The sequence below is a fragment of the Eleutherodactylus coqui genome, chromosome 1 (genome assembly GCF_035609145.1).
Source record: "Eleutherodactylus coqui strain aEleCoq1 chromosome 1, aEleCoq1.hap1, whole genome shotgun sequence".
NCBI classification, from domain to species: domain Eukaryota; kingdom Metazoa; phylum Chordata; class Amphibia; order Anura; family Eleutherodactylidae; genus Eleutherodactylus; species Eleutherodactylus coqui.
Window position 1 is genome coordinate 332773886 of NC_089837.1, and position 25481 is coordinate 332799366.

At 49.0% G+C, this 25481-nt stretch overlaps 1 protein-coding gene and 2 long non-coding RNA genes across 4 annotated transcripts in view; 1 reads left to right on the forward strand and 2 right to left on the reverse strand.

Annotated features, from left to right (window-relative positions):
* Positions 1-1688: 1688 nt before the first annotated feature.
* Positions 1689-5000, forward strand: LOC136576315 (uncharacterized). Of its 2 annotated transcripts, XR_010786342.1 has the most exons (3): positions 1689-2111; positions 3226-3333; positions 4347-5000. It is a non-coding gene; the product is annotated as an uncharacterized lncRNA (long non-coding RNA). The 2 variants fall into 2 exon arrangements; XR_010786341.1 differs by lacking the exon at positions 1689-2111 and having other exon boundaries at positions 3042-3333.
* A 130-nt stretch (positions 5001-5130) lies between these two features.
* LOC136576324 (uncharacterized) lies at positions 5131-9254 on the reverse strand. The gene is made up of 3 exons (XR_010786343.1): positions 8480-9254; positions 7258-7365; positions 5131-5592 (listed from the first exon to the last, which is right to left on the reverse strand). It is a non-coding gene; the product is annotated as an uncharacterized lncRNA (long non-coding RNA).
* Positions 9255-18290: 9036 nt separating this feature from the next.
* The window catches only part of LOC136588752 (protein kinase C theta type-like), a 61369-nt gene continuing 54178 nt past the window's right edge, over positions 18291-25481 (reverse strand). The window contains exons 2-6 of the mRNA XM_066588230.1: positions 20162-20415; positions 19903-19965; positions 19193-19747; positions 18963-19006; positions 18291-18416 (exon numbers count right to left, since the gene is read on the reverse strand). Coding sequence (XP_066444327.1) covers positions 18982-19006; positions 19193-19747; positions 19903-19965; positions 20162-20415 — 897 coding nt within the window. The 3' untranslated portion in view covers positions 18291-18416; positions 18963-18981. The remainder of the gene's footprint in view (positions 18417-18962; positions 19007-19192; positions 19748-19902; positions 19966-20161; positions 20416-25481) is intronic.

A 25481-nucleotide genomic window follows, 5' to 3' on the forward strand; every position in this document is an offset into this window, starting at 1 on the left:
TTCAGATTTTCAAAACAACGACATGCAGAATATGTTGTTTACATCCAAGCCTGACCTATGCCTATATAGCGGCATGCATTGGCGCCTTCTGCCAGGGGTGTGCCAGGTGACATACATCTCCAACAGAAGGCGTGAACGGTCTCTGATATACAACCAACTTTTATCAGATTTTCATGACTGAAATTTACGACTTAAAGGGGTTGTCCCACCGTGACAAATGGCCCTATATACTTCTGTATGGCTATTACAAAGCACTTTGTAATATAATGTGTGCTTTGTAAATACGCCATACAGAAGATATATACTTACCTGCCCCCCCCCCCCTATATTTACCTGTCCGTTGCCTTGGCTCCGAGCAGGGGCGTACCTAAAGCCTAAGGGGCCCGGGTGCAAAAGTTCAGCTGGGCCCCCCTCCATCTGTACCCGTACCTATACCTAAACCGTGCTAATTTACAAACATGATCTAGCCCCTTGGTGTAAGCCTTCTCATTATGACTCCTTTCCTTGACTACAAAAAACCTGTTGGTAATGTCTTAGGCCGCTTTCACACGGCCGCACAAATTGCGTGAGATTTGTGCGTTGCAAGATGTACAAATCGCACATGAATATGAACCCCATTGTTTTGAATACAATCATACACAGGAGCGATGTTTTGTTTTTCTCTGCATCGCACGAGAATATGATGATGTGATGCGAGCTGGTTTTAACACAACAACCGCTCACATCCGCGGGGACGACACACGTTGGTGAGTGTGATAGGGGGCAGAGTGTCACGGCCTGATATCAGACTCACTCCTGTGAAATTAGCCTAAGGCCGGCTGCACATGGCTGGATCTGCATTGCGGAATATGGAGCGGGCATCCGCCTAGGGATTCCGCAGCATGTACTGCCCATAGCATGTTATGGAAAAGCCTTTTTTTCTCTACACGAGCGGAAAGAAATTGCGGTTTTCCACTCACGGAAGAAAAAGCATGGCGTGCTATATTTTAATGCATGTATATACCCAGGTTATACCAGCTATACATATATAATTATATACAGGAGAGGTATAACCTATACCAGCTGTACATATATAATTATATACAGTATATACCCAGGTTATACCAGCTATACATATATAATTATATACAGGAGAGGTATAACCTATACCAGCTATACATATATAATTATATACAGGAGAGGTATAACCTATACCAGCTGCACATATATAATTATATACAGGAGATACATAGGTTACACCAGCATGGTACATATAGCTATATACAGGATGTGTATCCCCCTGTATATAGTGGTATGCCCCATGCTGGTGTAACCTGTGTATCTCCTGTATATAATTATATATATATATACAGCTGGTATAACTTATACCAGCTATACATATATAATTATAATTCCTTCTCTACTCACCTCTGCAGCAGTCTCTGGGCAGCCTGTAATGGAAAGTCCCCCGTCTTTTGATCACATGACCAGGCTGATCACATGACCAGAGCCTGGTCATGTGATCTGCAGCCACAGGTCCTCTCCCAGGTCCTGTGCATACAGCGCTCCGGAGGGCATATTACCAAAGGAGGCCTGAGTTCTCCTATGGGGCCGATTCAGCCAATCAGCTGGCTGGAATCGGCACCACGTGACACAGCGGCGTGCCCGCGCATTGCCGTGCACAGGATTGTGCTGCCTGAGTTCTCCTGTGCGGCTGATTCAGCCAACAGCGGCGTGCCCGCGCATTGCCGTGCACAGGATTGTGCTTTGCCCGCGCTTTCACATGCTCAGTGCCTTGCCATGCACTCGTGTGGACACAGGATTGTGCCTTGCCCGCGGTTTACATGCCACTCGTGTGTGTGCACAGACAGTTATTGATTTGGCAGGTATTTTTTGTGCTTTTTGGCAGGTATTTTTTGTGCTTTTTGGCAGGTTTTTTTTGTGCTTTTGCCAAAGGTGATTATTTCTTTTGCGCACGTGGATTTGCCAGTGGAAGTGTTACATCTTTTGCGCAAGTGGATTTGGCAGCGGAAGTTTTACACAGGAAAGTGGATTTGCCAGTGGAAGTTTTACATCTTTTGCGCAAGTGGATTTGCCAGCGGACGTTTTACACAGGACTACTAAAAGCCAAGGTAAGCTGCTGCATCTGCTCATTTAATTGCGCTCTTACTTCCCCTGCGCGCATTGGCGGAGAGGCGGCCAATTCTGCATGCCGCTGCATTGTCCACGAGCGCGATCCCCAGCATGCCGCTGCATTGTCGCCGCGATCCCCAGCATGCCGCTGCATTGTCCACGAGCGCGATCCCCAGCATGCCACTGCATTGTCGCCATGCCGCTGCATTGTCCACGAGCGCGATCCCCAGCATGCCGCTGCATTGTCGCCGCGATCCCCAGCATGCCACTGCATTGTCGCCATGCCGCTGCATTGTCCACGAGCGCGATCCCCAGCATGCCGCTGCATTGTCGCCGCGATCCCCAGCATGCCACTGCATTGTCTCCATGCCGCTGCATTGTCCACGAGCGCGATCCCCAGCATGCCGCTGCATTGTCCACGAGCGCGATCCCCAGCATGCCGCTGCATTGTCGCCGCGATCCCCAGCATGCCGCTGCATTGTCCACGAGCGCGATCCCCAGCATGCCACTGCATTGTCGCCATGCCGCTGCATTGTCCACGAGCGCGATCCCCAGCATGCCGCTGCATTGTCGCCGCGATCCCCAGCATGCCGCTGCATTGTCGCCGCGATCCCCAGCATGCCGCTGCATGCATGGTCGCCGCTGCATTGTCCACGAGCGCGATCCCCAGCATGCCGCTGCATTGTCGCCGCGATCCCCAGCATGCCGCTGCATTGTCCACGAGCGCGATCCCCAGCATGCCGCTGCATTGTCGCCGCGATCCCCAGCATGCCGCTGCATGCATGGTCGCCGCTGCATTGTCCACGAGCGCGATCCCCAGCATGCCGCTGCATTGTCGCTGCGATCCCCAGCATGCCGCTGCATGCATGGTCGCCGCTGCATTGTCCACGAGCACGATCCCCAGCATGCCGCTGCATTGCTACGTGTGGAGACGCGGTTACCAGAGATTTGTGCGCTGTGCGCTGCTACGTGTGGAGACGCGATTACCTGAGATTTGTGCGCTGTGCGCTGCTACGTGTGGAGACAACACCCAAGATTTGTGCGCTACGTGTGGTGAGTACGTCACCTGAGATTTGCGTGACGCCACCTGACGCAACCTGTCTTTTTTTGCAGATTTGTGCGCCTTATTGCAAAATAACGTGTGGAGAGGATCCTGACGTTTGGACGCGTTTCGAGAAGAATTTCGCTTCGCTCGGACACCATCTGACATCACTCAGCGAGGTAAGCTGCTGCATCTGCCAAATTTTTCATTGCTTGCATATGCTCATGTGTACATGCATGCGTGCCTGTATGCGTACATGCCTGTATGCGTACATGCATGCATGCCTTATGCGTGCCTGCGTGTATGCGTACGTGCGTGCCTGTATGCCTATGTGCGGGCATGCATGCCGTATGCGTGCGGGCATGCATGCCGTATGCGTGCGGGCATGCGGGCATGCGTGCGGGCATGCGTGCATGCCGTATGCGTGCGGGCATGCGTGCATGCCTTATGCGTGCAGGCATGCGTGCATGCCTTATGCGTGCGGGCCTTATGCGTGAGGGCATGCGTGCATGCCTTATGCGTGCGGGCCTTATGCGTGAGTGCATGCCTTATGCGTGCATGCCTTATGCGTACGTGCCTTATGCGTACGTGCATGCCTGTATGCGTGCGTGCATGCCTGTATACGTACATGCGCGCATTATGCGTACACGCATTATGCGTACACGCATGCCTGTATGTGTACACGCATGCCTGTATGTGTACACGCATGCCTGTATGCGGACACGCACGCGTGCCTGTATGCGGACACGCACGCGTGCCTGTATGCGGACACGCACGCGTGCCTGTATGCGGACACGCACGCGTGCCTGTATGCGGACACGCACGCGTGCCTGTATGCGGACACGCACGCGTGCCTGTATGCGGACACGCACGCGTGCCTGTATGCGGACACGCACGCGTGCCTGTATGCGGACACGCACGCGTGCCTGTATGCGTACGTGCGTATGCATGCATTTATGTATAGATGCACGCATGCGTGTACATGCATGCATAGATGCATGTATGCATGCCTGCATGCATAGATGCATGCCTGCATGCATAGATGCATGTATGCATGCATAGATGCATGCATAATTCTTCTGACCTGGTTGGGGGAGTAGTGGTCATTGTAAGTGGGTTGAGCGGATCTAGGAATCAGTAATACTGGTGGGATGTGACTGTTAACCTGCTGATTTCTCGTCATTTCCTGCAGATCTGACGTCCTTGAGAACGGGAAGGCTGGCAGACAGTGAAGAGACCCTCGTCGTTCAGCAATCTTTAAACCCTTCTTTTAATGCACTGTTTTTTTCCCAGTGACTCCCTTGTTTTTAATACGCTTTTTAAAAAAAATAATTATGACGGAGGATCCTGAAAAACTGCACAATATTTTACTGCAATGCATTAAACAGAAAAGACCCATAAACACAGCGGCCTTTTGTCTATGTCACAAAGGCTGCTAGGTGTCATAATTAAGGATGAGCGAGTATACTTGCTAAGGTACTACTCGTTCGAGTAATGTGCCTTAGCCGAGTATCTCCCTGCTCGTCCTTAAAGATTCGGGGGCCGCCGCGAGGGAGAGCGGGGAGGAACGGAGGGGAGATCTCTCTCTATCTCCCCTGCGACTCACCTGTCAGCCGCAGCGGTCCCCGAATCTTTATGGACGAGCAGGGAGATACTCGTCTAAGGCACATTACTTGAACGAGTAGTGCCTTAGCGAGTATACTCGCTCATCCTTAATTATGACACCTAGCAGCCTTTGCAAACTTGGATTGGTGTAGGAAAACTAAGTGTTCCTCAAAATTCTGAAAAGTAATGTTAAATTTGTACGTCTCCTAGATGGAAAAAATAAATGTACAAAAGTTTTAAACCGTGCTTCCAGAATAAAGTGTACAGATGGGAATCTATATGTTCGCAGAGATTTGTACAGAATGTTTGCACTTATTTTATATATGACATTTGACAATGTGAAAAAATGAAAATTCAAAATTGTGCAAAGTAGCAATTTTAATAAATAAACACAACTTTTAACAGTCCTTTTTTACTACCTAACAGAAGTACAACAAGGGGAAGAAAAAAATGTCAGTCACTTGGATATGCAAAACCTTTACGGACTTATGATATGTCAAGTGACACATGTAAAGTTCCAAGTTTTCAGTCTGTCACTAAGGCGCAAACAGGCTTGTTCTCTAAGGGGATAAATAGCTTAGTGTATAAACTGTGAACCGACTAACGAGGGACAGTGAGCGGCATCACATGCAACCTGACAATCTTCATCGTACTGCTCCATCAGATCCTGATGATGGATTTCCATAGCAGGTGATGGGCCATTTCCAGCTTTTAAGCGTCCTCCTGAGCCAACATCTGGGAACTTTTGGCTCTCTGGTGATTCAACTCTGTGGTTGCGAGCACCGGAAACGGTTACCACAGTGCAGTATTCTGACCAAAACGTATCAGCTGACCTAGAAGGAGGAAGAAAAAAAAAATTAACCCTGCCTGCAATTGGCTTAATTCCGTGGGTTTTCATAGTTATTGCACTGTCCCTGCTTTTCTTCACTCCTACTTTAATAGATAAAGACATCGTATTTGGACAATTGGTATGTTTCTCCGAAGGTTTGTTCAGTTAGTGCAGATTAGGTGCAGTATTGGGATGGAACCTGTACGTTTGCTAAAAAAAGGAATTAAATGCTCAAATCTAATGTTATGTCTTTTTCGCCCAATAAGACGAATTTAACACAGCAAGTGTGTGAGAGAGAGAGAGGGGGTGGCTGAGTAAGTGGGTGAGCATACATGCATGTATACATACATGCACGCATACAGGCATGCATGCATGCACACAGGCACGCGTGCGTGTACGCATACAGGCACGCGTGCGTGTACGCATAAGGCATGCACGCATACAGGCACGCATGTACGCATAAGGCATACAGGCATGCATGTGTGTACGCATACAGGCATGCATGTGTGTACGCATACAGGCATGCATGTGTGTACGCATACATGCATGCATGCGTGTACGCATAATGCGTGTACGCATAATGCGTGTACGCATAATGCGTGTACGCATAATGCGCGCATGTACGCATAAGGCATGCACGCACGCATAGAGGCATGCATGTACGCATAAGGCACGCACGCATAAGGCATGCACTCACGCATAAGGCACGCACGCATAAGGCATGCCCGCACGCATAAGGCATGCACGCATGCCCGCACGCATAAGGCATGCACGCATAAGGCATGCCCGCACGCATAAGGCATGCACGCATGCCCGCACGCATAAGGCATGCACGCATAAGGCATGCCCGCACGCATAAGGCATGCACGCATGCCCGCACGCATAAGGCATGCACGCATGCCCGCACGCATAAGGCATGCACGCATGCCCGCACGCATAAGGCATGCACGCATGCCCGCACGCATAAGGCATGCCCGCATGCCCGCACGCATAAGGCACGCAAGCCCGCACGCATAAGGCACGCAAGCCCGCACGCATAAGGCACGCATGCCCGCACGCATAAGGCACGCACGCCCGCACGCATAAGGCACGCACGCCCGCACGCATAAGGCACGCACGCCCGCACGCATAAGGCACGCACGCCCGCACGCATAAGGCACGCACGCCCGCACGCATAAGGCATGCACGCCCGCACGCATACGGCATGCACGCATGCCCGCACGCATAAGGCATGCCCGCATGCCCGCACGCATAAGGCATGCCCGCATGCCCGCACGCATAAGGCATGCACGCCCGCACGCATAAGGCATGCACGCCCGCACGCATAAGGCATGCACGCATGCCCGCACGCATAAGGCATGCACGCACGCATACGGCATGCAGGCATGCACGCACGCATACGGCATGCACGCATGCCCGCACGCATACGGCATGCACGCATACGGCATGCACGCATGCCCGCACGCATACGGCATGCACGCATGCCCGCACGCATACGGCATGCATGCCCGCACGCATACGGCATGCATGCCCGCACGTACGCATACACGCAGGCACGCATAAGGCATGCATGCATGTACGCATACAGGCATGTACGCATACAGGCACGCATGCATGTACACATGAGCATATGCAAGCAATGAAAAATTTGGCAGATGCAGCAGCTTACCTCGCTGAGTGATGTCAGATGGTGTCCGAGCGAAGCGAAATTCTTCTCGAAACGCGTCCAAACGTCAGGATCCTCTCCACACGTTATTTTGCAATAAGGCGCACAAATCTGCAAAAAAAGACAGGTTGCGTCAAGTGGCGTCACGCAAATCTCAGGTGACGTACTCACCACACGTAGCGCACAAATCTTGGGTGTTGTCTCCACACGTAGCAGCGCACAGCGCACAAATCTCAGGTAATCGCGTCTCCACACGTAGCAGCGCACAGCGCACAAATCTCTGGTAACCGCGTCTCCACACGTAGCAATGCAGCGGCATGCTGGGGATCGTGCTCGTGGACAATGCAGCGGCGACCATGCATGCAGCGGCATGCTGGGGATCGCAGCGACAATGCAGCGGCATGCTGGGGATCGCGCTCGTGGACAATGCAGCGGCGACCATGCATGCAGCGGCATGCTGGGGATCGCGGCGACAATGCAGCGGCATGCTGGGGATCGCGCTCGTGGACAATGCAGCGGCATGCTGGGGATCGCGGCGACAATGCAGCGGCATGCTGGGGATCGCGCTCGTGGACAATGCAGCGGCGACCATGCATGCAGCGGCATGCTGGGGATCGCGGCGACAATGCAGCGGCATGCTGGGGATCGCGGCGACAATGCAGCGGCATGCTGGGGATCGCGCTCGTGGACAATGCAGCGGCATGGCGACAATGCAGTGGCATGCTGGGGATCGCGCTCGTGGACAATGCAGCGGCATGCTGGGGATCGCGGCGACAATGCAGCGGCATGCTGGGGATCGCGCTCGTGGACAATGCAGCGGCATGCTGGGGATCGCGCTCGTGGACAATGCAGCGGCATGGCGACAATGCAGTGGCATGCTGGGGATCGCGGCGACAATGCAGCGGCATGCTGGGGATCGCGCTCGTGGACAATGCAGCGGCATGGCGACAATGCAGCGGCATGCTGGGGATCGCGGCGACAATGCAGCGGCATGCTGGGGATCGCGCTCGTGGACAATGCAGCGGCATGGCGACAATGCAGTGGCATGCTGGGGATCGCGCTCGTGGACAATGCAGCGGCATGCTGGGGATCGCGGCGACAATGCAGCGGCATGCTGGGGATCGCGCTCGTGGACAATGCAGCGGCATGCAGAATTGGCCGCCTCTCCGCCAATGCGCGCAGGGGAAGTAAGAGCGCAATTAAATGAGCAGATGCAGCAGCTTACCTTGGCTTTTAGTAGTCCTGTGTAAAACGTCCGCTGGCAAATCCACTTGCGCAAAAGATGTAAAACTTCCACTGGCAAATCCACTTTCCTGTGTAAAACTTCCGCTGCCAAATCCACTTGCGCAAAAGATGTAACACTTCCACTGCCAAATCCACGTGCGCAAAAGAAATAATCACCTTTGGCAAAAGCACAAAAAAACCTGCCAAAAAGCACAAAAAATACCTGCCAAATCAATAACTGTCTGTGCACACACACGAGTGGCATGTAAACCGCGGGCAAGGCACAATCCTGTGTCCACACGAGTGCATGGCAAGGCACTGAGCATGTGAAAGCGCGGGCAAAGCACAATCCTGTGCACGGCAATGCGCGGGCACGCCGCTGTTGGCTGAATCGGCCGCACAGGAGAACTCAGGCAGCACAATCCTGTGCACGGCAATGCGCGGGCACGCCGCTGTGTCACGTGGTGCCGATTCCAGCCAGCTGATTGGCTGAATCGGCCCCATAGGAGAACTCAGGCCTCCTTTGGTAATATGCCTCCGGAGGGGAGTAGAGCCGCAGTAGCCCCTCCCCCTGGTAATCGCTGACCGGCAGAGACTGATAGACTGCAGCTGTGACCACTCACAGCTGCAGTCTATCAGTTGGAGGGCCGCGCCGTGGGAGTCTGCAGCCTGTAACAGCCCTCCCCTCTGCTCTTGCCGACCTGCGGCGCTGCCTCCCGTCTCTCTCCTCAGCCATCATGCGGCCGACAGCGCCGATCCCCCGGGCCCCCTCAGCTCAAGGGCCGGGTATATGCACTGATTGTGCATGTGGGTATGGCGGAGGGCGGCCACGGGGCCCCCTGAGCGCAGGGGCCGGGTCGCCATGGCGACCCCAGCACCCTCTGACGCTACGCCTATGGCTCCGAGCATTCCTTGGCTCTTCTCCCATCAGTCGGTCTTCTCCCATCAGTCGCGCAGGCGCTCTTCTTCTGGCTGCTCAGGTCCCTGTGAACGCGCCTGATGCAGGCGCATGCGCAGTCTTCACCTGGCTTCTCCTGGCTCCGGCAGACAGAAGAGGAGTAGCTTCCCCCGCGGACCTTCCTTCTGGGCTGGGTAAGTCAATGAGAAGGGGGTGTGGTTGGGCTGTGGGAGGGGGGCGGCCTGTCACTTGTGGCTGGGGGGGGGAGGTAGATCAGGAGTCGGCCTTGGGCTGTCACTTTGCGGGGAGGTGGGTGCGGGAGTCGGCGGGCCAGCTGTCACTTTGCAGGGGCTGTCTTGTGGGTGGGTGTGCGGTCACATAGACTTCTGGTGGAGGTGGGTGTGCGGTCACATAGACTTCTGGCGGAGGTGGGTGTGCGGTCACATAGACTTCTAATGGAGTGGGTGTGCGGTCACATAGACTTCTGGCGGAGGTGGGTGTGTGGTCACATAGACTACTTGCGGGGTGGGTGTGCGGTCACAGACTTCTGGTGGAGGTGGGTGTGCAGTCACATAGACCTCTGGTGGAGGTGGGTGTGCGGACACATAGACTTCTAATGGGGTGGGTGTGCGGTCACATAGACTTCTCGGGGAGGTGGGTGTGCGGTCACATAGACTTCTCGGGGAGGTGGGTGTGCGGTCACATAGACTTCTGGCGGGGGTGGGTGTGCGGTCACATAGACTTCTGGCGGGGGTGGGTGTGCGGTCACATAGACTTCTGGCGGGGGTGGGTGTGCGGTCACATAGACTTCTGGCGGGGGTGGGTGTGCGGTCACATAGACTTCTGGCGGGGGTGGGTGTGCGGACACATAGACTTCTAATGGGGTGGGTGTGCGGTCACATAGACGTCTGGCGGAGGTGGGTGTGCGGTCACATAGACGTCTGGCGGAGGTGGATGTGCTTTCGCATAGACTTCTGGCGGAGGTGGATGTGCTAACACATAGACTTCTGGCAGAGGTGGATGCAAGAGTGCACTTTGGGGGGGGGGGCTGTGGGAGGGCATTGTGGGGGGGGGCTGTGGGAGGGCATTGTGGCGGGGGACTGTGGGAGGGCATTGTGGTGGGTGACACTGGAGGGGGGAACTGTGGTGGGGGCATTGTGGGGGGTGCACTGTGGAGGGGCATGTGTGTGGTGGGGGCACTGAGGGGGTGTACTTTGGAGGGCACTGTGGGGAGGTCATTGTGGGGGGGGGGTGCACTGTGTGGGCACTGGAGGGGGCACTGTGTGTGGGCACTGTGAGGGGGGGCACGTGTGTGTCTGGACACTGAAGGGAGACTGTGGGGGGGGCGCACTGGAGGGGGGGACTGTGGGGGGGGGGCATGTGTGTGGGCACTGGAGGGTCACTGTGAGGGGGGGGGCGTGTGTGTGTGTGTCATTCTTGGTGCTACTTTCACTTTCAATAAGCAGAGGATCGCGATCCTCTGCTTATTGAAAGTGCTGCTACAGATCAGGATCTCTTGCTACTGCTGTGACAGCTGTAGCAGGAGATTCCTTCATCTCCCCAGCATGTCCTCTCATCACTGGAGGCTGTGACACTGTTGTCCCAGTGTCCAGTGATGAGGAGACATGCCGGGGAGATGAAGGAATCTGCTAACAGCTGTCAGAGCAGTAGCAGGAGATCGCACTGCCCTCTCATTGCTTTGAATGGAGCCGCCGGCTGCCGGCTCCATTCACAGCAGTGAAGTGTGCGTCTCCATGACGCTGGTCCTCCAGTCATGTGACCGGCATCATCGGAAGCGCGCACGCTGAGGAGAGAGAGGCAGCAGTGCATGATGGGAACTACCCAGCGGCGCCGGCTTTAAAAAGTTCAGGCAAGCTTTTTATAAGGGGAAGAAAAGGAATAAAAAGGTGAGGAAAATATTGTTTTTTATGGGAAAGGCTGTTGTGTGTGATGCTTCTCCTCTACAGGGCATTCAAGGGGGAAAAGAAATAGTTTTGGGGGCGGGATAACCCCTTTAATGATATTCCCGATAGTATGATCCTCCTTGTTGATGGTGAACAGGCAGGCGTTCGGCACTTTAGTGTCCGCGGTGATCGTTATTCTACACAGAGAGAAAAGAAATACAAACCGCATTACCATTCAGCGCCAAACATAAAACCAGATTACCGTTTGTCCTCCTGTTTCTGCGAGCGCCGCCTCCACGTACCGTGTTCCTATGGGCAAGCACAAAACGCTGTACGCAGGAAGGGGGGATTAAGTACTGATTTGTATCAGAAATCCAGTATAGTTGAACATTGCAGAACTTTATGTTGCATAGCAACAATTAGCAGAGTTATGAATGCAGCTCTGGAGGCAGCAGCTCGGACTGAGTACCAGATCACTGGCACGCTGATCGCACCTGGGTTCACTGGAGTTTCCCCTACAAGCAGACCTATGTGAGCATGGAGTCCCTGGTACGTGAACACCCCATAATAAAGCCAGAGTGAGAGGCTGCGGTAACAGCGTCAGAAAGTGGGAGCCTGAGGTCCGGCGTGGACCAGATTAGGACCCATCGCATGTCTCAATGGGGAAGATGCCCTCTAGACACCCCTGGTGGGGATAGTGACGGGGACCCTGCAGTTTAAAACACTGAAATTGTATGACTTTGCAGCATCTTTTCACTCCTGCCTAAAACTTAATCCGGTGGCCCTGAGTCTTGATGCGTGTGGTGCCATCTATCTTGAATGGAGAAGAGGGCGATCCCAGAGAGCAAGTAACCCCCAGGTTGTCTGTGTGTGTATATGTGTGTGTGTGTATATATATATATATATATATAGTAGTAATTACAGAAGCCTGAGCCTCGTGGAGGTATACATCAAGAAAGGAAATATTGTTTCAGATGGGCGCTACTGTATCCATGAACCCTGTAAAGCAGCACTTCAGGGAACTTTTATTTTCTGTGTTCCTTTCAGGTAAAGTGTGTATTAGTGCAGTTACCGCACTTACTGATCACTTTATTCATGAAAGATCTGACATGTTATCGCACATGACCTCTAGCCGAATCCACCAGCGCCTTTTGTATGGGCCAGAATCCCTTTCTCTGTTTGGGTTCTATCCTCTATGTTTTGTGTCCGTAGATTTTGTGTGCGCAAAAAAAATAGTTTTGACCCTACTTTCTTGCACTTTGCGCAGTGAAACTGCCATAGAAGTCTATTACAGGTGCGTAACCATGTAAGGGGAAAGCTGAAATACTGCGCAAAATACAGGAAAAGAACAATGGACATTATTTGGCTTTAATAGTCAATCAACCCCATGAAAAGGCAGTGACCTGTGCGTGTGTGAACTGTCCCTGAGTGTGCAAGAAGTCCAAATAATATGAGCTGGGACGTGCATCACCCTGATTACCAGGCTCTTCAAACATCAATCAGGTGCAAGTACACGGCTCTGCTGCGACAGTATTTACGCTAACGCTCGTCTTAAACCGCCCTTCAGGCTTATTCACACGTCAGGATTTTTTATCAGTATTTGTCAGCCAAAACCAGGAAGACCTGAAAATCTCTCTATTATACTTTTTCTCCACTCCTGGTTTTGGCTCAAATACTGATGAACAATACTGTCCTGTGAATAAGCCCTCCAGAAGATTGATTTTGCGCAGGTTTTTGTGCACATAAAATCTGCGCACTCTAAACAGAGAAAAGAACTCATTGATCTCACTAGGTTTGTTCTCATAAGTATGTTTTGCACGCGCAAATTTTGCTTTCACAAACAAATATGTCCTCTTTTTTTCCTGTGTTTTACGCAGCGAAATTGCCATAGAAGTCCATGGCAGGCATGCAAATAAGCAAGAGGATGCGTGAAACACTGCAAGAAACGCAGGAAAACAAGACTGCCGGACCTCGTTAGGCTTTCAATGGTTTTGTTTTCATTATCGGGATTCTTGCGCGTTAATAGTACATGGGGAAAAAAGATAGGACCTCCCCTACCTTTCTCACACATACTTAATATCAGGGCTTATTCAGACGTCCGTATATCAGCCAGGTTTTCACACCCGACCGATATACGCTGTCTCGCTCTGCAGGGGGAGGAGGTGGGACGGGCTGGGAGCAGAGCAATGAGTCTAAAAAAAAATGTTCATGATCTAATACAGGCTCCACCCCTGTCCCGCCCACTCCCATTGCAAATTGTTTGGAGGGGAGGAGAGAGGGTAGAGAGTCGGTGAGGGGGAGGGAAGGAAGGTACTGCTCAGATGGAAGCGTAGATCGGCCGGCCATGAAAACACAACCGATATACACTTGTGTAAATAAGCCCTAAATCACAGCCATGTATTTAAGCCCTGAGGAATCATTATCAGATTTCCTGTCGGGCTCCTTTCAGAGGGACATGAAACAGGTTTCCGTTTTATAACCAGTAATATTGTCTGGTTTCTTCTTCATTTCACCGGGTTTCCATCGCCTGTTTATACCGATATGGCAGCATCCTTCCAAGCCAATATGTTTCCTTGTACAGCTGAGCCTGAACACACATGTCCCACTTTATTATAAAGCTGTTCCTATAGCTGGGCCGCCTTATAAAAGTGAGAACTGCACTTCAGTTGTCTGTGTGCTACACTAGGGGGCAGTGGTGTGCAGCCTGTGGCTGAATATCTGTTGGGAGGCATTCAGTACACCCCAAAAGCCTACATATAAGGGCCCCTAATTTGCTCCATGAACGATCGCTTTTTGTGCATTTTTGTACATACTCTTGGACTTTTTCACTTGTAGGTCCAGTTCACCCCCACTGTGCTTTTAACTCATTAAGGACCAGGCACAGTAAATTTACAGAGCCTGGTCCTGGGCTTAAAGCACCGCCAATAGTAAAATTATGGCGGCGCTTTAAGACTCCTGGCTCTGCAATCAATCAGAGGCAGAAACGGGTTATCAGTAGAGATGAGCGAATCTACTCGTTTCGAGTATTTACTCAATCGAGCACCGCGATTTTCGAGTACTTCAGTACTCGGGTGAAAAGATTCGGGGGGCGCCGGGGGGCTGGGGAAGGCGTGGCGGCGTGGGGGGTAGCAGTGGGGAACAGGGGGGAGCTCTCTCCCTCTCACCCCCACTCCCCGTTGCAACCCCCCACTCACTCACGGCGCCCCCCGAATCTTTTCGCCCGAGTACGGAAGTACTCGAAAATCGCGGTGCTCGGGCGAAAAAGGGGCGTGGCAGAGAAGGCTCGCTCATCTCTAGTTATCAGCTCTTAGTGACAGCTGAAAATCCAGAGAAGAAGGCAGGAGGGTTTTTTAACCCTTTCTGCCTTTTGCTTCTCCGAGTACACAGTGCTCAATGAGCACTGTGTACTGAAAGTGAAAGTGGAAGGGAAGGGGGGGGGGGGGGTGCCGTATGCAGCCTGTAAACCAAAACCATACATACTATATATCAAAGCAAATAGAGGAACCCGTTCCCATACTTTATTTTAGCATAAATATACTAAATAGAAAAAAAGATCTATAAATGTAAAAAAAAAATCTTTTTTTTTTAGCATTTTACCCCCAATAAGACTAAAAAATGGGAAAAAAAGTAAGTGAAAAAGATACTTTAAAAGTCGCCCTATTTGTCATGGAAAAAAAAAACGCAGTAAAAATAATTTTGGTAGTTAAAGGAAATAAAATAGAGCAGTAAAACCGCCACATGGGTAAAATCTCTAAAAAGTGTCTGGTCCTTAAGGTGCAAAACAGCTTGGTCCTTAAGGGGTTAAAGGCGAATTAGACTAACGAGTTCCAGATATGTTCCTTTTCCCGAGGAATTGTGCAGCGCATTGCGCAATTTTGCACCTCTCATAGACTTCTATGGTGATTTTTGATGTGCAAAAGTGCACAAAAATAGAGCATACTGTGGTAATAAAAAAGAGTACTGAGAATGAACCCATTGAAATCAATGGGTTTTATTCTCGGCATATTTTTGGCGCACAAATACGCTCATGTGAAGGCGCCCTTAGAGTTATAGTGCCAGAACATCTGGATTCTGCAGGTTGGGCTCTGCTTCTCCATTGTGTAGAGTGAACTGATCCCTACAGACAAATATCCGAACTACAGCTGGTCACTTAGGGCTGAAACAGACTGGCGCATGCACAAATACGCTCACAGCTATGTATTAAACTTTTTTAAATTTTGCGCTATTGTGCACGGGTTAAAAAAAAGCAGGACGATAGGTCCTGCCTTGTCTTTTCTCGCAATAAGAGCCAAAACATAAGGAAATCACAGCCATCTACTTCAGCCCTTATAAGACACCTTGAGGTAGAGGTACGACTACAATGAACCCATCCTAAATAAGAGCACATTCACACATTTGTCACAGTATGCTGTGCGAATGTACTATAAAAAGAGGAATCGGGTTCAATTTCTAAAACTGGGTGTAAGGGCTTCTTTACACAGGCGTACCTTGTTCATGCTCCCTGCTACACAGTGCGCTTCAGCATGAATAGAAGTAGAAATATTTTGTTTTTTTAACCTTTTGAACTCTGCACTATTCTATGCAAGTTTGAAAAAAAAAAATCGTGAAGATAGGTCCTGCCCAATATTACTGACACATAGTATCAACGGGCGAGAATACTGCTAGTGAAAACAAAACTATGAACTCAATGGTTTCGTTTCGCCCCGTTATGTGGCCGTGATTATAATGGCTGCAAAACGGGACAAAATCATGGCCATCTGTCTAAGCCCTAAACAGAATCAGTGCCCAGGACAGCAGCAGCTGCAGAACAGACTGGACACGACCCATGGAGAGGCGCTGGTTTTGTGGAGAGCATATACCTGACTTTTGTAGTAGAAACCATCGGGGAGCTTGGCCCATTCATGGGAAAACTACATAGACTTCCAGTGGAAATGAAGACACGGACACAAAGATATAAGGGGGGAAAGAAGATTTTATTTCAAGTTATAGGCAATAGTAGATTTTAGAATGGGGAATTTAGAGGCTGAGTTGATCGAGAGGAAGGAAAAAAATCCCCTTGAGGTATGAGCCAATCTTTGTCAAAGGTATGTTCACACGTAGCAGAAATTTGGCGGATTTTCCTTGGCAGAAAATCCATGAAAAAATGTGCAGCATTTCCACATCAGCAAAATCTGCACCATTGCGAATTTAGACTCAGTTTTATCTGCAGCTGATTTCAGTCTGCAACGCCGCCGCTCTTACCTCGGAATACTGAGCCCTCACCGTAATGCACATTCCTCACCCAGAAACCGCTACTGAGCGCTGCTGGTCAGGTGATGTGGGAGTGGGCGCACTCCCTGACCAATGGCGATGGTGGCGACGGGCTCAGTAGTGGTTGCTGTGTGAAGGATGTGACTGTAGTAAGAGCTCAGTATTCCAAGGTGAGAGGGGTGGCGTTACAGATGGAAATCAGTGGGGGATCTGCAGCTCAAGTCGAGTCAGAATCCACACTAAGGGCTTAAGCAGAAAAATGCATGCGCAAATACACTCGTCGCTACGGAGCATATTTGCGAATGAAAAGTCCACGGCCTTTTTTTTTTTAACAGTTTAAACTCTGCTCTATTGCACGCATAAAAAAAAGCAGAGAGATAGGGCAGGATCGATCTTTTTTTCCCATATATAAAAAATATGTGCCAGAAAGATAGGGTAAGTCCTATATTTTCTTGCGCAAGAAACACGCTCATGAAAACAAAACCATTTAAATCAATGGCTTCGCTTCATCACATTCTGTGGCCGTGAATTTCACGCTCACAAAACCTTCCGCAAACACGGTCGTCTGTCGAAGCCCTAATGATGTGGATTTTGATGCAGAAATGTTCCATATTTTTCCACTTCAGAATATCCACAGCATTTCTGTTACGTGTGAACGTACCCTAGGGGAAAAAATCCTTCCTGACCCCAAATATGGCGATCAGAACAAGTCCCAGGATCAAAGCCGATATTTGACTTTTTAAAGTATATTGTTTTCTAGTTATAGATTTGAATATATAATCTGTTCTTACTATTTACTGTATGTTTGTGTGAACTATAAAGTGTAGGAACTAAACCTACTTATAGACTGTGTTGATCCAAAGGAAGGCGAAAACCCCCTTGAGGAAAGAGCCAATTATCCTGTTTTAAGGGGGAAAAAATTCCTTCCTGACCCCAAATATGGCGATCAGAACAAGTCCCAGGATCAAAACCGCCATCTGACCTATCTGACTCTCCAAAATATTATATTATTATTGTTTTCATGAATCTAAATAAATAAATCTGTTCTTACTATTTACTATATGTTTGTGTGAACTATAAAGTGTAGGAACTAAACCTACTTATAGACTGTTGATCCAGAGGAAGGCAAAAAACCCCTTTAGGAAAGAGCCAATTATCCTGTTTTAAGGGGGAAAAAATTCCTTCCTGACCCCAAATATGGCAATCAGAATAAATCTCAGGATCAAACGCCAGCAGCTCACCTCCCTGGTACATGTCATGTCAGCTAGAAATTCTACAAAGCTAAAGTTCTTTATTATTTTTTATATGTATGTATTACGTTATTTATGTGGCTACTTCCCTATAAATAAAAGCTAAACCTATTTAAGGCTGTGAGTTGATCCAGAGGAAGGCAAAAACCTCCTTGAGGTATGAGCCAATTGTCCACAAGTTGGAAAAATTCCTTCCTGACCCCAAATATGGCAATCAGAACAAGTCCCAGGATCAAAGCCGACATCTACGCCTATCTGAGTGTACTTGTGTCTATGTATCTGTTTGTGTCTATGTATGTGTTTGTGTCTATACTTGTGTCTAATCCTAATGTATGCGGTGTGGGCTACTTACCCGGCCTGTGCTGAGGTCTTACTAGCAACCAGGAGTTCAGGGATAATAGCCGCTCTGGCTATTTTTCCTGAACTCACCAGTTACCAATCAAGCACAGGCCGCTCCGGCGGTGTAGAGTGTCTTCAGGAGAGGATGATGTCCGATGCCAGCCGGAGGATGTCAAGGTTCAGGGGTTGGTGGAAGTATGCATCATACAGTTGGTGGAGAGAGGATGTTTTGGGCAAGCCGAGGTCTTCTACAGCAGCAGAGTCTTGGGTTCAGGAGACAGTTGGCGTAGGCTCAGCCTACAAGACATGAGAGAAATGTTACTTTTACCTGCTGTGGATATAAACAAGTGAACTACTCTAACATGACGACTTATATCAGGATCTGATTTGAACCTGATATAAATAGGAGTGAATTTCTGTATTATGAGTTGATATTAGGGGTTTTGTAATTCTGGTAGCCATAATTGAGGCCACATAACTTGTCAACCAGAAGCTGGTGTAAATTATGCCAGAAATGTATGCCTGATTGTACCTGGCATACATTTCTCTGTACGAAAACAGAGGAGCTGAGAGGCACCTAATATATGAAGAACGATGTGCTTCTTCATATATTAGGAGCATCTAGCACCAGTGCTAATAACAAGACCGGCATTTCAAATGCCGGTCTTAATATTTTTCCCAAAGCCTTTTCTTATTTTAGAGGAAACGTTTTTTTAATATTAAACTTTCTAATGTATGTGAAGTTTTGTTACAATGTATGGCTATAATGGTAGATGTCTTATGCGTATAGGTATGTCTAGGTGTACAGATATGCATGTGTAGGTGTGTATAGAAGGTACTTACCAGATGGTTGTCGCTTCCTTCACAATCGGATTCTTCTCATCATCCTAAGAAGAAGCAGAGACATAGTTAATAATAATTAAGCTGAGGGGAGAGAAGACCCTGGAACTGACATGGGGACATGAATATAGATTATTATATGACCTCCTGTGCTGTCTGACACCAGAGGAACAATGATGATGAACACAGAGGTCAGACTGAAGAATATCATCCCTAGAGAAGGAAGATCTTACCGGGTCCAGCTTGGTGAAGTGTACGAGAATCCGTCTATGGGGTGAAGGGGTGTCTTATTTTCCGGCCACTGCAGGTTTCGATTCTCCAGAACTTTCCTGTATGGTTTGAATGGCGGCCGTGCTTTCTTCCATTCCAGTTCTTCCCAATCTATGGTGTTGAAGAAAGGGTGACCTCTGATGTTCTTATAGACACCCAGCCTCTTCTCAGGATTCTTTCGCAGCAGTCTCTCCAGAAGATGCTTCACATCAGCATCAAGCCAAGATGGAAATTTGGGCTGCTTTCTGGTGACGGATTTGATGAGCTTTCTTCTGATGGGGCCGTGGTAGAAAGGGGACTGTCCTGCCGCCATCCAGGATACAACAATCCCCAGGCTCCACCAGTCGACTGCTGCGTCGTACTCCTCTTCAAGAAGCACCTCTGGAGCCATATATTGAAATGTGCCCGTCATTCCGTTGATCTTATTAGACGAGGTGACGCCGTCTTGGGCCAGCCCCAAGTCAATCAGGCGGATATGTCCAGATCTGTCCAGCATGATGTTCTCTGGCTTTATATCTCTGCAATAAAGAAAAGATGCAAATCAGTTCAGTGATGCAGGAGACTTAGGGATGGACCGCAGCAAAACCAGTCCTAATTCCGGACTCTGGGAAAGCTGCGTCCATTATCTCCACCTGTGCAAGGAAGCAGAGAAATGTGGGAAAGTTGTGCTTACCGGTGGACGATGCTGCGTCGGTGCAGGAACTGGAGGACGAATACAATCTCCGCTGTGTAGAATCTGACGGAGAGAAGAGTGTAGTATCAATGACATGATATCAGTTCCATGACATCATGTCACCATCAAAGTGTCTGTCAGCACTAGAAGAGAGGAGGCGCTGTTTGTCGCAGCCTGTACGCCCTCCATTCTTCTATGTCTGACCTGTCATGTCACCCTCAGAGTTTCCCTCCCGTCTCCTGATTAGTCATTTACTCACCTCACATTGCTGATGTCCAAGCAGCCGCACATCTTGATCATTGCCCCCAGGCTTCCGCCGGACAGATACTCCGTGATGAAGTAGACTCGGCTGGCAGACTGCTGTGCGGCATACAGTTGGCATATGAAGGGGCAGTCTTGGGCCTTCAGGAGTATCCGTCTCTCTCTCATTAAGATGTGTTCTTCGCTTCTTTCCTTGTTGATAACCTTGATGGCCATGAAGGTGTTTCTTTCGGGGAATGATGCCAGGACCACCTGAGGAGAGCAAGTAGGAAATGATCACTGACAGTGGCCAGAGGGGAAATCATATCCATGTATTACATGGGGGATTTATCAGTAGGGGCTTCTGGCTATTCCTCGCCTCAAGGCTAGTTTCACACAGCAAATGTGCGTCAAAACCTGAATGTACGTTTTTTTGACTATCCAAACTCTGCGCTAGTGCATGCAGGTATAAAAAATGTGGGAAGATAGGTGCTGCACCATTTTTCTCACATGTAGTATTAATGTAAAAGGTTCCTCCATCGGGATCATTTTAATTTCCACACAACTGCAAGTTTTCTAAAACTTGAGCAGTTTGTGATGAACTATGGGCACCGCTGCCAAACCAGACATGAAGTGCCATCCCTGCCCCACAGTGGAAACTAAACCATTGATATTGATGGTTTTGTTTCCTCCCGTTATGCATCTGTGATTTTCATGGCCACATAACAGGACTAAAACACGCGCATTTGTTTGATCTTTTTTATCTATATGTAGCAGATGGGTGAAAAATTCTGAAAACTTTTCCTCTCCGTAATACCGTTTTAAGATATCATCTGATATTGTAGTTGCTGCTCATCATTACAGGTGACTGATTTACTGTAAAAAAAGGGCCAGGTAGCCGCAGCATCAGCTGGTGTCTTAAACTGTTGACTGGTGCCTCCCCTTCTCAGTCCTTACTGCGCCCAGGACACATGCCCACCTGCCCCCTCTAGCTACAGTATGCCATTGTTTATTGTGTGGGGGCAACAAGGAGGGCTAATTACTGTGCGGAAACCATAAAGGGGGCTAGTTACTGTGTAAGAGCTCCATTACTGTGTAAAAGACAATATGAAGTCTATGGGAGGTTCAAAATGTGCAAGGGGAAGGGTATGACACTGCGCAAAATGCATAGCTACCTACAATAACTTTCCCCATACAAATGTAATAATAAAATAGACTGTTCACCTGATGGTACCGTATGCTGTTCAAATAATACCGCCACAATGTTCCCATGTAATACTGCTATACTATGTTAACTAATACCATCATACCATGCAGAAAAGACAGCGCTATCCATTGCTCAAATAACGCCACAATACATCCTTCAAATAATACTATTATACCACGCAAAGACTATCATCATACTGGATATTGTTGAAATAATATCCCAAGCAAACAGCATTGGCATTCTATAACCCAATAAGGCTGATTTCACATCATATTTGGGAGATCCACTTTCAAATACTTTTTTTTTTTTTTTTTTTTAAAGTCCAGCGAGAACGGTCAAGGAAGATGGGAAATGTAGATCTCACAAAAATGATATTAAATTGGCCAAAAACCACCATAAAGAGCCAAAATAATGGACATATGAATATATACTACTATGTACACTGTCTGATTTATACTGTCATACCAGCCTAAAGACAGCATATAGCATTGGCACAATATGCTAATTATACGCTTTAATGAAAGATATGTATATATTTTTGTGTGTTTAAACAGGGAGTTGTCCATCTATGAGCGACTACCTGTTTACTCTGAATGGCTAGAAGAGATCCCCAGCGCGCTCCACCTACATTTAGTAATCGTTGAGACGGCTGTTGGGTGCTTAAGTGCTCGATAGTCGTCCTGTAAAACTACATTAATGTTATGTTCACATGTAGTGGAATTGGAGCGGATTTGGATGCGTTTTTTTGGTGTAGATCAACACCAAAATTCATAATGTGTGAATGTATCCTGAGCCTCTCTATGTGGATTAAATGGCTGGTAACTGAAAATAAAACTCACCTTGCTGAAGCTTCCTCTACCCAATATCTGAAGGGCGGTGAAGCAGCTGATGTCAAATCTGTGGTGTGATGGCGCAGGGTCCTGGCTGGTGCCCAGTCTTGGCTCCTCATCCTCAGGCCTATCCTCTCCGCTCTTCCTCTTCTTTATCTCTATGAGTCCGCTCACGCTCTCTTCTTCTCGTTTACGTTTTTCGCCATATCCTCTGTGTCCAGTGGACGCCATTTTTCACAATCTGCAGTTTTCTATCCAATCGCTGCCGTTGACAGTTGGAAGGAAATGGCAGTTGGCCGAGTGGAGGTCAAAGGTCATTGAAGCTGATGTTGACATCAGCTTGCCAGTACCCTGCTCTGCCATATACACAGTGATGTGGGCACCATGAGTGATGGTCTAGTGCCCAGAGAAAATGAGAAATTCATGGCTGGTTCTGCTAGTGTCACATATTAGTAGATGGGGCAGGGATGGCACTTCATGTCTGGGTTGGCAGCAGTGCCCATAGTTCATCACAAACTGCTCAAGTTTTAGGAAACTTGCAGTTGTGTGACAATTAAAATGGTCCCCATAGAGGAACAAACCACAAATTGTACTAATATTAGGAATAATAAAGCCTTGTGAGGGTCATTATCTGCTCCATTCTATAAGTGTTCATTATCCAGATATATGATGTGTATTACCATAGGTTACAATGGGCAGTGCCCTCGCCAGCACAGATCTGGGTGTACAGGGGGAGATGCTTCTATGGAGGTTAGGGTTTAAACAGATGAGCGTGTTTTAGTCCCATTATACAGCTATGAAAACCATGGCTGCATAACGGAATGAAATGAAACCATTAATTTCACTGGTTTCATTTTCACTATCAGGATTCTTGCGCGTTAATACTACTTGCGAGAAAGATAAGGCCGGACCTATCTTCCCACTATCTTTTTTCAAACTTATGTGTGTGTGAATAGTCCAAAGGGGAAAAAAAACAAACCCGTGGTTCATGCACTAATACGCTCGCCTCTACGGGGCATTTTTATATCATGTGCAAATAAAATTACTGCAAATTAAAAACCGTGTGAGACGATGAATCAGAAGAGGCAGTTTGAGTACTTGTAGGGCTGATGCTGGAAGAAGTAGTGGTAGAGATTACACGTGTTGGTTTTAGGCTCAATGTCTATGGGTTGACTTGATTTGCGGAAGATCTGCAATTCAAGCTGCCCATAGAAAAGCATTGGCGTCCACACCTGAATTAGAGCATGCGGATTTGTTTGGCGGATCTTTTGATGCGGAAAACAAATTGCAGCATGTTCCATTTCACTGCGTTTACCGCATGGACGGCTTTCATTGAAGTCAATGGAAACAGTCCGATTCGCGACCCATCTGCGGGAAAAAAATTTGTACTGCGCGTTTTTAACAGTGAGCTGTGTGGACCATCTGCAGTACAGATGTTCCAGAAGAATACAGGTCCGCGCGGTTGCTGCCTGCAGATATAGGTACGCAGGGTCACCGGCCGTGGGCAGGGTTGGATTACGCTGCAGGCTCCTACATACGGAATCCGACCCACCCATGGACATGAGGCCTTAAGGCCTCGTTCAAACGGGCTACGAAAATCGTACGATTTTGTAGCAATTCGACATCACTTCAAAAGTCATGTGTGTGAAGCCCATGGTTTCCAATGGGTTCTTTCACATGAGATGTTTTGTAGTCTGAAAGAACTCATTGGATGTCGTACAATGTAAAAAAGTTACGTTGCGTCACATGCAGGCTCATGGGTCCCGTTTTTCTAGAAGATTGTCTCTATAAAGGAGCCACATTACTTCATTAGAGTCACACCAGGGATACGAGGGGATTTACACATATGGAAAATCTTCTTGGAAGCCTTTAATGGGCAGGCGGTGTGCCTCAAAGAGGAGTGGTCGGATACAGGTCTTAGCCTGTCCGCGGACGCAGCGGGATCAACAAGTTTTTGGTGTAATTTTCCGGAATCACTGGTGCAGGGAACCCTGGCCGGTATCCTGGTTGGAGAAACGATGGAATCAAAACATTACTCTGTTGGAGGTTTTTCCCGTTGGTGGTGGCAAGGAGTTACAAGACCACAAGGTGTGTTTTTTTTGGTTCGATAATGCTTCAGTGGTGCAAATTATTAACCGGCAGTCATCATCTTCCCACCGGTGTTGGCGCTTGTGAGACATGTGGTTCTGAGATGTTTACAGCTTAATATATATTTACTGGCAAAACATGTACCGGGTTATAAAAACGTGGCAGCTGACGCGCTCTCTCGTTCGCAGATGGAGCGGTTCAGAGAGCGGCACCCACAGGCGGATGCATTGGGGGTACGCTGCTCGCATTTCTTGTGGTAACTGGTAGAGCAGAGCTGCTGAAGCTTGTCGAGTCATCCGTAGCGGTGGGGAACCTGGAAAATTATAACACGGTGTGGCAAAAATGGTTGTTTTTTTTGTGGACGGTTCTGTGGCTGGGGGCGAGAAGGCCCGTTCAGCGACCCTGGATATGTTGGCGTCTCTGCGGGTGAGACGGGCGTCGGTAGATTCGGCAAAAAGCACCTCGCGGGCGTGGCATTTTTATTAAAGTTGCACGGTTTTAAGGACGTTACAACAGAGTTCGTTTTTCGCCAGATAGTGCGCGGGTGGAAGAAAGAAAAGGTCGGTTCAAATTCCCCGTCGCCCGATTACGTATCAGTTGTTGTGTAAATTATTGGACTCTTTACAAGTCACGTGTTACAACGACCACGAGGCGTTGCTGTTCAGGTCGGCATTCTTACTGGCGTTTTTTGCGGCGCTCAGGATCGGCGAGTTAGTGCCGAAGAGCAAGTTGTTATGCCGGGAGGATTAATGGTTGACGACGTGGTAGCGGTGGATGACGGTTTACGCGTCAGGATTAAAAAATCAAAAACCGACGTGTATGGCAGGGGTGAGTGGGTGCCGATCACTCGATTAGGCTCAGGATGGTGCTCAGTAGATACGGCAGCCAGTTACATGGCATCAAGGCCGGCAGGGGAGCAATTTCTGGTCCATGCGTCCGGCCTCCCCCTCACTCGTTTTCAAGTTTCGGCGGGGTTAAAATCGTCTTTGAGGACTATGGGCCTCGACCCGAAGGAATTCGGGACCCATTCTTTTAGAATTGGAGCGGCAACGTCGGCAGATGCGGGAGGGATGAACAAAGATGGTGTGAAACGGCTTGGGAGATGGAAGTCACAAAAATATAAGTCATATGTGCGACCCGATCTAACTGTGGGAGATTTAAAGGAGATGTCCCGCGCCGAAACGGGTTTTTTTTTTTTTAACCCCCCCCCCCGT